General features: G+C 42.7%; 1 protein-coding gene across 4 annotated transcripts in view; it reads right to left on the minus strand.

Moving 5' to 3' along the window:
- The window catches only part of SIN3B (SIN3 transcription regulator family member B), a 75,423-nt gene that overhangs the window by 61,780 nt on the left and 1,471 nt on the right, over positions 1-12,172 (minus strand). For 3 of the 4 annotated variants that reach the window (XM_075825320.1, XM_075825319.1, XM_075825317.1), the window contains exons 2-3: positions 4,099-4,277; positions 1,640-1,746 (exon numbers count right to left, since the gene is read on the minus strand). In XM_075825320.1, the coding sequence (XP_075681435.1) occupies positions 1,640-1,746; positions 4,099-4,179 (188 nt within the window). In that variant the 5' untranslated portion in view covers positions 4,180-4,277. Of the gene's footprint in view, positions 1-1,639; positions 1,747-4,098; positions 4,278-4,632; positions 4,702-12,172 lie in introns of those variants that run through there. The other variant, XM_075825318.1, reaches the window with a different exon arrangement.

Below are 12,172 nucleotides of genomic sequence, written 5' to 3' on the forward strand. Positions count from 1 at the left end.
CCCGACCATCTGTAGCGATGGTCGGTCGGTGTACGCAGGCTGGTATTATTAGGCTGGGGAAGCCCAAAAACAGTGGTCCTTCCCACCCTGATAATGCTAGCCTGCTACTGCTGTGTTGTATCTGGCTGGTTATGAAAAACAGGGGGGGGGGGGGGGGACGGAGGGACGGACTGTTTTCCCTTAAACCCTCAAGTGTAGCTTTATTAGTATGTTTAGGGTCATTGTCCTGCTGGAAGGTGAACCTTCCTCCCAGTCTCAAATCTCTGGCAGACAAACAGGTTTTCCTAAAGAATTGCCCTGTATTTACGGACATCTACCTTTTTCTCAATCCCGGCCAGATTTCAAGTCCCTGCGCCGATGAAAAGCATCCCCACACCATGATGCCACACCATGTCTTACTGTGGGAATGGTGTTCATGGGTGATGAGAAGTTTTGTTTACTATGATGGCCATATAGTTCAATTTTAGTCTCATCTGACCTGCCACGTGCTGTTCGGCAAACTCAAAATGCTTTTTCTTATAATTTTCTTTAAACAACGGCTTTTTTTCTGGCCACTCTTCCATAAACCCCCCTCTGTGGAGTGTATGGATTATAGTGGTCCTATGGACAGATACTTCCATCTCCACTGTGGATTTTGGAGATTCTTCAGTGTTATTATTGGTGCCTTTGTTGAAACGCTTATTAATGCCCTCCTTTCCTTGCCCAATTAGTGAGTTTTGGTGGGTGGCAATCTCTAGTATGTAGTTGTGCCATATTCGTTCCATTTTGTTATAATTGATTTAATGGTTCTCCGTGGGATTTTCAAAGTCTGAGGAGATATATATATAAATTATATTTTTAACCCAACCCTGATCGATACTTGGTTTCATAGCAAAGGGGGTGAAGACATATGCACTCACAACTTTATATTTTTTTTATTAAGTCTTTTTTTTTTTATTTATTCCACTGTAACAATTTAGACAAATTTGTCAGGTCTATTACTTAACTTCAAATTTAAGATCCATTTTAATTTTATGTAGTAATGCAACAAAACATGATAAACACAGAGGGGTGAATACTTTTGCAAGGTACTGTATTTCTCAATTTCATTATGCTGCCCAGCTGTTTTTATTTTTCTAGGGCTTGCTGTGGGCGGGATTCCCATTCTTCTCACAGACATTGCCTATATTACAGCTGTCTGCATGCCCCTCTATTACAAGATGTAAGGTAGTGCTGTAATTATCTGTCTGCTTCTGAGACTCCGCTATGCTATTCAGTATGTAAAACATGATAAATCCAGAGACAGGAAGGGGGAGGGAGGGTAAGCAGTACAGAGGCATATGATGTGGGACATACTGTACTACAGGGAGGGGGGTTATGGGCGATAATCACGTGTACAGCGTACTGAACGTCACAGAAGCAGAAGATAAAAACTCAGAGCATGGCCATGTGACTGCATATGAGACTAAACTTACAGAGGCATTTCAGCTACAGACAGTGCATTAGTAAGTGACTAATCTTGCTGCACTTAAACCATCTGAAAACCCCTTAGAATAAATAGAGGCCACAAGGTAACAATCAAAGATTGGTTAAAAAACAAAGCTTGAAAAGGATTCTAGAAACAAAGCCCTGCTTTATCGTCTTACTGTAGACTGCTTACCTCTGAGACTTAAATTCCTTCATAATCTCTAGGAATCCATTATATGTAGCTGGATCACTACCAAAACGGATTTTCACCTGATCCAGATAGGATAAGGCATCCTCTACCTAAGAGAGACATAAGTTGGCAGATTTATTATAACAGATTAGAACACTTATTACCAATACAACCAACTTTCTTAAAAGGTCTTTACTTAAGGCCTCATGCACACTTCCGTCGGCCGTTGAACGGCCGTTATTGACAGTCCAGTCACACACGAACCGCACGCGGATGGCATCCCGTTGTTTCACGGACCAAATTCAATGAGAAGGCCGAGACTGTTCCGTCAAAAACGGACAGGAGTAGGACCTGCACTACTTTTGACCGAACAGCCGCACAGTTCCGTTAAAACAACGGAAGTGTGCATGGCCCCATTGAAATGAATGGGTTCAGGGTGCTATCCGTGACAACAATGGATAGCACCCTGAAGGAAAAAACTGAAGTGGGCATGGGGCCTAAGGCTATTTTCATACGGAGTATTTTGACAAGTTTTTTGACGCGGAAACCGCGTCGCAAAACTCTGCAAAAACGGCCCGAAAATGCCTCCCATTGATTTCAATGGGAGGCGTCGGCGTCTTTTTCTCGCGAGCAGTAAAACTGCCTCGCGGAAAAAAAAGAAGCGACATGCCCTATCTTCGGGCGTTTCCGCCTCTGACCTCCCATTGACTTCAATGGGAGGCAGAGAAAGCGTATTTCGCGGTGTTTTATACCCGCGGCGCTCAATGGCCGCGGGCAAAAAACTCAGCGAAAATCGGCGTTCAGGGAGAGGAAAATCTGCCTCAAACTTCCAAACGGAATTTTGAGGCAGATATTCCTCCGTGTGAACATAGCCTAAAGGTGTTGTCTCTTCAAGACAACCTAGATTACAACAAGACTATCTTTCCCCTGGGAGATCATCGCTGGTAGAGGGGTCTGCCAATGGCTTATCCCCCTCTCCCAAGGTAACAATAGAGCTCAAGTGTATTACTGTAACCCTATCTTTTACACCGTCTGCAAAAAGTTGTGTAACAGGAGAGATCAAAGATAGCATCTGCAGGATTAGACTCCCCTCACATAATGTCTGATGTACACTCCGCATATATGCCAGGAGCACTTACAGCTTTCCAAAAAATAGGATGATGTGGTCAAAGGCCTTTGAGGTCCTTTCAGCATGCTCTTTTTTGTTGTTGCATTTTTTACAATGTAAAGGTCAGTGGCAGATGTAGGCATCCGTATAGGCATAAAGTTGTATACGTCTGACACATACTTTTAGCAGCATAAAGAGGCTCTGTCACCAGATTATAAGTGCCCTATCTCCTACATAATCTGATCAGCGCTGTAATGTAGATGACAGCAGTGGTTTTTATTTTGAAAAACGATAATTTTTGAGCAAGTTATGAGCAATTTTAGATTTATGCTAATGAGTTTCTTAATGACCAACTGTGCGTGTTTTTACTTTTTACCAAGTGGGCGTTGTACAGAGGAGTGTATGAGGCTGACCAATCAGTGATCAATCAGCATCACTCACTTCTCATTGTTCCAGCCCAGCTTCTTTCACTGCACAATCACACTGTGCTGGAACAATGAGAAGTGTATGACGCTGATTGGTCAGCGTCATACACTCCTCTGTACAACGCCCACTTGGGCAAAAGTAAAAACACGCCCAGTTGGTCATTAAGAAACTAATTAGTATAGATCTAAAATTGCTCATAACTTGCTAAAAAATAATAGTTTTTCAAAATAAAAACCACTGCTGTTATCTACATTACAGCGCCGATCAGATTATGTAGGAGATAGGGCACTTATACTGTGGTGACAGCCTCTTTAAAGGAAATCTGTCCCCAGGTTTATGCTGCCCTATCAGGGGGCAGCATTAAGTAGTTCCAGAGACCCCGATTCCTATGCTCTGTCACTTTTGTGCACTGGTTAGTTTTTGTTAAAATTATTGTTTCTTCAGCAGCTCGCATTCATGAGCTGCGGCTAGCCGAGCCCACCAGCCGGTGACTGGCAGCTTTCTTCCCATACTGTGCATGGGGAGAAAGCTATCAATCAAGGCCGAGTGGGCAGAGCTCATGAATATCCAGCATTGAGAGGACTCCTTGCTCGGCTCACGATGCTGGAGAAAAGCAGCGATTTTATGAAGACGACTGAACATTAGAAGGTAAGTAATACACCGCTGGAATCGGTGTCTAGCACCACTTTATGCTGCCCTCAGATAGGGCAGCATAAACATGGTGACAGATACTTTTTAACATGCATGCTGAACATAATGGGCAAACTGGGTGTGAACAGAACCTCACGATAGTTTACAGAAGCATATATCTATGGATCTACTGCGCACATAACCCACAATGTATGATGTGGGTGAATAGAAGCCATTGTATGGATACACGTGTTCACAAGCTAAACTGTGCTAATGCTCCACAGAACGGGTTACTCACATGGACAGGAAGCTTCTCCTGTGACTTGCACCAGCTGTTTGAGCTCGGCTTGCAACTGCCACCTCCACTGCTACTTGCCATTTCTGGTTCCCAAATCAATTGTGGTCAGCAGGTAATATGTCTTGTCCACAATAGACTCACACAGAAGCTGGAGCGCTCAGATATCAGAATGCATGGTCCTGGAGAAAGTAAGAGAATCAAACAATATTAATGTATTCTCCTTATTTGTATAAAAAGATTTAAAAAATATAGTCACAGCAGACGTCTAAAATTTGAAATGCCAACTCAAATAAAAAAGAAAACCCATGACTAGGGGGAAGGATAGATGGGTTGCTCCTAAGAAAGGGAACTTTGCATAAGAACTATATGTGGTATATGCCAATGTAAAAACAAAAAACACACATCACCACATGTATTCTGAACCCTCTCAGGTCACAAGACACATAACCTTATGTTTGGTCCTTCAATTACACGAATGCAATTTTGTCTACAAGTTGAACTCCCAATTAAAGAATATCTTATTTCCATGCTTACAGCTCGAAAGTTGCCCGAAGACTGTGGCAGCACTACTGAGAGATACGGATTGGGATATGTCCCCTTTCTGATTTCGATTTACATTGTTGGAATGAAGTCCTTGTGTGGATCTAAATTGCAGAACACAAAATATACTTTCTTATTTGGTCATTTGGAAATTATGTGAACAAAATCTGGCAAGTAGTGGAGCCTCATGTACTATAGTACACTAAAGGACCTTACTGGGCAGGTGTCCTTCAAGGGCATACTACTGGGTGGAGAAATGACAGGTGGAATCTGATTGGTTGCTATGGACAACTGCTCCACTTTTCCCATGTACTTGTGTTGATAAATCTCCCCCATTGTTTGGTTGTGTCTATACTGAATATGGTGAAACCCTTGGACTGAAAAGCAGAGAACAATAGACCGCACAGCAAATAGAAAAACAGTTTGAGAAGGACTTTGTGATTTATGGTAGAACTGAGGCAATATCAAGCTCTAAAACGTATTTGTGTCAGAAATATGAGACAATAAAGCAAGCATCACCTGCAACAGCTTTGCAGGTTCCGTATACCTAAGGTATGTTCACATGTGGCATTTTTGGTCAGCATTTTTGTTTGAAAATGACATTTCCCACGGTGGAATCAACATTAAAATAAAAAAAAAAGGTCTCTTTTACAGCACCACTCTAGTTCCTGATCAAGTATATACCAGACCATGGACTAGAATGGCGCTGTTTTTGGTGAAAAAAAGAATATCCCCTTTTTTCCCTAATCAGATACACCAAAATTGTGGCAAAAAAGTAAATTTTGACCTTGATGGGCGAACAAAAATTCACCACCATTTTAGTGGTCCCTGACAGTATCTTTACACACGTAAAGTATCTGGCATCAGCGATCTCGTGCCCACCGCTTAGACCACTTTCCTGCTCTTTGCACATTTTTCTTTAAAGTCCCAAACAACCCTTTCATAATCCACGAGTCACCACAAACACAAAGTTCTAGCAAGATATTTCTATATAAATCTTTGGAAATGTACTTTACACTAAGTCGCTCTTTATGGCTAGTGGCCCTCAAATTGTGGAAATGAAACACTATCTGGCATCAATTCAGCTGCAAGTACTTTTGAAGGGAATGGTTTACAGCATCTGCAGTCCTGAATCTCCAGCCAATACAGATTCTACATACACGGTAAATAACTATCCCCAGCTTAGACGTAAACACTTAGTCTAAAACACTCGGAAGTCAGGCTGCATGGAAATGATGGACTTTGGAGAATTGCTTAGATAGCATTTCCCTTACAGCTTATTCCCACTCTAAGGCCCCATGCACACGAACGTAAAAACCACCGTAATCACAGGCTGTAATTACGGGCCCATAGACTTCTATTGGCCACGGGTACCACCCCGTATGCTTACGCGAAGGTGCCCGTGCCATTGAAAAATATAGAGCATGTCCTATTTCAGGCCGTAATTACGGCACGGGCAGGCCCATGGAAGTCTATAGGGCTCCCGTAATTACGGAACGGGCAGGCCCACGGAAGTCTATGGGGCTTCCTTAATTACGGCACGGGCAGGCCCATGGAAGTCTATGGGGCTCCCGTAATTACGGAACGGGCAGGCCCATGGAAGTCTATGGGGCTTCCGTAATTACGGCACGGGCAGGCCCATGGAAGTCTATGGGGCTCCCGTAATTACGGCACGGGCAGGCCCATGGAAGTCTATGGGGCTCCCGTAATTACGGAACGGGCAGGCCCATGGAAGTCTATGGGGCTTCCGTAATTACGGCACGGGCAGGCCCATGGAAGTCTATGGGGCTCCCATAATTACGGGAGCATTGCTAGGCAACGTCAGTGTATAGTCACTGTCCAGGGTGCTGAGTTAAACGATCGGCAGTAACTCTTTCAGCACCCTGGACAGTGACTACTGTGAAGGATGGTTTATTTGCTTATATTCTCTGTATGAAATTACATTGTGAATTATCAAGCAGGATGCCGAATTACTAAGATATGTATTATGTGAAAGTGATGATGTTTAAATGATTTAGTTTCGTGCAGCAGCCATCTTGTCTGGAGTTCCCATCTTGGTTTTATTGTAGTGAATAGAAAAGTCATTGTTCCTTTAATACAAGTAATGTTGATTTCGTATGTTTTATCTTTGACCTTGGTTCCCATGCGAAGTTGGTAGAGAATGGACAGGGAGTGAGATGGGAGGGTGGCAAGTATGCGTGAAGGAAGGTCTCCCCCCCCCATCTCCACGAGAATATTCTGTCCAAGAGAGATAAGGCCACCTGCAAACATAATGTGTGAAGAATTATAATGATGTATCTGGGATGTATTTTATTGTATGCTTTTTACTGAATAACAAATATTGTTACATTGTCTCTGATTGGTTTACCTCAAGCCTACACCCCTTCTGAATTTCAGTTTAACAGTTTGAGTCTGGTAATAAATCCTTCAGAGGAGTATTTTGAACATATCAGAGTGTCTGTGTGTTTTCTTCTCCTCTCTCGATATATATCGGTGAAATATCCTAATTAGGATACTGACTAATGGAGTCTGGCCTTGAGAGTCTGTTTGGACTCGTATAAATTTCAGTCTAATATATTTTGAGCGATGGATTTCCACGACACTACCGAACACAATATAGATAAAGCTGTAAAAAAAAAACAAAAAAAAAAAAAACACGTTCATACTTACCCAGAACTCCCTGCTTCTTCCTCCAGCAGTCCGGCCTCCTAGGATGACGTTACAGCCCATGTGACCGCTGCAGCCAATCACAGGTCAATCACAGGCTGCAGCGGTCACATGGACTGCCACGTCATCGAGGGATGTTGGGCTGGATGTGAAGAGAGGGACGCGTCACCAAGACAACGGCCGGGTAAGTATGAATTTCTTTTACTTTTATTACGGAAAGGGCTGTCCCTTCTCTCTATCCTGCACTGATAGAGAGAAGGGCTGCCGATTACTGCAGTGCAATTTTGCAGCCAAAAACGTGCCCGTAAATACGGGTGACACCGGACCCGTATTTACAGGCACGGGTCCGTAAATACGGGTGCAATACGGGTCGAATACGTGTGACCAAGGACCCGTATTTACGCCAGTATTTACAGGATGAAAAAAAAAGGTTGTGTGCATGAGGCCTAAACCACGTAAAAAGTCCTGTCATAGGGTCATTACCAGAATCGCTCCCGCTACCTCCAGGGGTGAGATGGCTCGGTGAAGACGCTGCAATAAATTTGAACATCCTTCAGGAGCAACACGGTAGATTCAGATTCCTACTACAACTATAGGAAACCATCCTCAAACCAATATTATATTAGGGAATTGCAATTTAAGCAGTTCCTAAATAATTCTGCAGGGAACCTCTCACATTGCAGCTGCACTAGAATCACTCAACAACTCCATACTTTACTGTTTCAACTCTGCCTGCTCTAAAGATTTATCAATAGTGCGATAAAGCATTACTGATAATGGCACAAACTGCGTCACATTGATTTAAAATGGTGCACGTGGAACAATATTTAACGCAATTCGCTAGGCATGTTAGAAACGCACGGTTGGAGCACATGTGCACTAATAAACTGCGCCCAGATATTGCACACGTCTAAATCTAATACGTTGGCGCATTTCTCTACTCCAGTTCTATTGACCCTTTCAAAACTGTAGGTAGGTGCAAAAAGTAGATTTGCGACAGAATTCTGGTGGATTTTACTAAATTAGGCCCTGTTCACATCATGTTTTTTCTTCAGTCAGAGGTAAACGTCGACACAGACATAACCTACTGAATAGGCATACAGTAGGATACATCACCTTGGGTACATCACTAATTTTTTTCAAAATTATTTGTTTTTGTATCTCCATATTTGAAGAGCCATAACTTTTTTATTTTTCTGCCGTTGCAGGTGTATGAGGGCTTTTTTTTTTTTTGCAGGACGACTTGTTTTCATTGGTACTATTTTGGAGTAAATGTGACTTTTTGATCAAATTTTTTTTTAAGGCAGGATTCACAGAAAACAGCAATTTTTCCATTGTTTTTTTATTTACGGCGTTCACCGTGCGGGTTAAATAATGTAACAGCTTTATAGTCGGGGTCGTTACGGACGTGGCAATACCAAATTTGTGCAACTTTTTTTAGTTTTTTTTTATTTTATAATAAAGCATTTTGTAAGGGGAAAAAGTGTGTTTTTCATTTTTTTAAACTTTTTTACTAGTCCCACTAGGGGACTTTAATATGCGATCCTCCGATCGCTTTTATAATACACTGCAATACCTTTGTATTTAACGCAATCATAGGCCAAAATATATTAGACAAATATGTAATGGGTATGTCAACCGATACCCGCCCTCCAGTGATTTATCCAGTTTCCAAATCATAGGTGATCGATAGAGATTATATATATATATATATATATATATATAAAAATACCTCTGAGAGAAAAGATGACACAAGAGACCATGCTAGTATGCTCAAAATCCTTCTCTGGTCTTTATTGATCCAAACAAGTATATAAGTATGATGACAGAAAAGGTGTATGCTTGGATTTCAACCAATCATCTACAATATGATAATGACTGATTCAGCCAATGAGAATATTGCAATGCATTATAATGATTCTTCACCCTCCAAGGTCCCCCCCCCAGGTGGCATGTCCTTTGTCACATGGGGAAGACACACATTTCAGATACACAAGTTAATGTGTCTCTACTTCTCTCACTAGAGAATGGAGACTGCAGATAAGATGGCACAACATTAAATCATTTAAACAAAGCCCTTCTTCAAGGCTGCCCCCCTCCCTTATGGTAAACAATGTCATTCTCCCAAAGACAATTGATCTGCTCCTTACAAGAATAATAAAAACATTCAACATAGAATTGTTTCAAGGCAACTTCTGACTGATTAATATATTACTAGGCCACAAGATCGATTCCAACGATCCAAAATAGACGCCTACCAAACAAGATGGAGTCCATGCACAATGTCATTTTAAACATATTCTAATCACTTTCACAGCCAATAATACAGCTCTGCCCGTTTTCTGCCATACATGAAATCGGATCCCATCAGGACAAAGCAGTTCAACATTTCTCAAAGGTCTGATCCCGTTCTTGGCATAAAATATACAGCTCCTGCATGGATTGGCCATATGAATGTGGAATAAGAAATATTAAAGAAGATTTGTCAACATACTATGCTGTAGGGCTGGGCGATTAATCAAATTAATTAGATTAATTCGCCCTCAAGGCCTCTGACGATTTTGTTTTTTTAACAGAATCGTTGAATTGATTCTTTAGTGGCGCCGTGCTGCAGGAGGAAGCTCCGCCTCTCCACCTGCCTGGTCTGCCTTACCTGACAAGCTGCACCCCGTTCTGTCCCTGCTTTTATGTACTGAGCAAAAGGATAGAGTAGGGAAAAGCAGTTCCGTGGGGGAAGCAGGGACTCCTAGTATATAGCCACACGTCCTGCAGATACTGCCCCTCCCTGTAGATCACACCCCCACTCCCCCCCCCCCTTCTTGTAGATAGCGCCACTGTAGCTTACACCGAGGCTGAATCCCCGGCCAGAGTGTCGGCAACCTCTGGCCGGGGATTCAACTCCTAGTGGCAGCTACTACAAGGAAGCCCCTCAGAGGTGATGTAATCTACAATGGGGGGGGGGGGGGGGGTGGAACTATGTGGGCACTATCTACAGGTACATTGTGGCACTATCTACATGGGCACTGTGGTGTTTTCAGGGGATTGGGACAGAAAGAAATCCTGACAAAGGAAATCCATTTGGAGACACGGATGCAAAATTAACATGAAAAACTGACAATTGATCAGTTTTTAATGGCCATTTTTTTGGCAATTAAACTGGCCAAAAAAAACTGCCTAAATGACTGATGCCAGGAGTCCCGTTCACACGAACCGTGGTCAGGCCGGGAAATCCGGCTGACACACGGACCATTTTTCACTGTCCAATCACAGTCGCTTGAATCCGGCCTTAATGTAATTTAACACCCCATTGTGGGGCCGGTACAGGGTCCTGCTAAGACTTCATACACTATAATGTAATCTCTCCCCAGAGTGCCCACTCAGTGGTATCCGCCTTGCCCTACTGCTCTCGCTGCAATGTCAGAGACCGATGAGGTGGTGACGGGCAGAGAGAGAGATGTTAATGCATGCAGCGCGTCATTGATGATAGATTCTGTTAACCTGTTCCCTGCTGGGGGAACACAGAAGTTATAATTAGATATAGATTTTTCCAAATTGTATTTCTGATAAAGTTTTCGCAGAGGCTAAAAGTTGTGAAGTTACGTACAATTATAGTAATATATGTTCAAAAGCTATTTATATAAAGAAAATGTATTTATTAAACTATCTCTTGGTATTACTGTTAAATAAACGGGGGAAAAAAAATAAAAATAATCTAGATTTTATTTTTGGGCAAAAATCGCCCAGCCCTACTATGCTGCCCTATATTGTGTCATTTGGCTAATAGGAGTTCATAGTTAGAAGTCCGCTGTATTTATGAAGGTAGCACTCCCCAATGACAGACAGGCTGCCGTGTATCTGCATGAATACATGCCGTTGCTCAGTCACATGAATACATAGGACTCATAACTATCAATCTGCTGTACTCTTTGCTAGGCTCTATTAGTTGAACTGCACAATATTTTTTTGTGACGTCTGGACTAACAGTAGAGAGGACCTGTCCCCATAATATGCTGCCGTTACACAGGACAACATACTAGGATGACAGATCGACTTCAAGTCGCCAAGAAGTTCCCTGACTATACAAAAGCACGAGGCCACAGGACCTTTAAATCTGCGGGAGCCTCTAATATTCTATATCCTAATAATAAATAGGAGACACTTCCTGCCCACCATTGAAGGATTGATATGATACGCACCTATATAGAGCTGAATAACACTACAGCTGCTGAAGAACCTCTTTTTTTTAAAGAGGGAGCGAATACTTCAAGGCAGCCGATCAGTTTGGCACAAGAGAAGGAACTTCCTACACAAGTGATGTGTGACACCCTGCTTCAGCATGAAGAGATAAGTAGTGCCTACGTAGTAACGCTCATCTCTGTATAAATTATAAGGTTATGACATCAAAACGATTGAAGCGGATCTGTGGCTTCTTTATGCTGCCCTGTCTGAGGGCAGCATATAGAAGTGACAGGCATGCTGATTTCAGTGGGCTATCACTTAGGCTATGTTCGCACTGAGTTTTTTTACGCGGAAACCGCGCCGCAATACTCGTCAAAAACAGCCCAAAAATGCCTCCCATTGATTTCAATGGGAGGCGGAGGCGTCTTTTTCCTGCGAGCGGTAAAACTGTCTGGCGGGAGAAAGAAGGGACATGCCCTATCTTCAGGCGTTTACGCCTCTGACCTCCCATTGACATCAATGGGAGGCAGAGAAAGCGTATTACGCTGCATTTAATGCCCGCGGCGCTCAATGCCCGCGGGCGAAAAACGCCGAGAAAGTCGGCGTGCAGGGAGAGGAAAATCTGCCTCAAACTTCCAAACGGAATTTTGAGGCAGAAATTCCACCTGCAAAAAAACTGTGTGAAGCC

Source organism: Rhinoderma darwinii, chromosome 1 (assembly GCF_050947455.1).
Source record: "Rhinoderma darwinii isolate aRhiDar2 chromosome 1, aRhiDar2.hap1, whole genome shotgun sequence".
Taxonomy (NCBI): domain Eukaryota; kingdom Metazoa; phylum Chordata; class Amphibia; order Anura; family Rhinodermatidae; genus Rhinoderma; species Rhinoderma darwinii.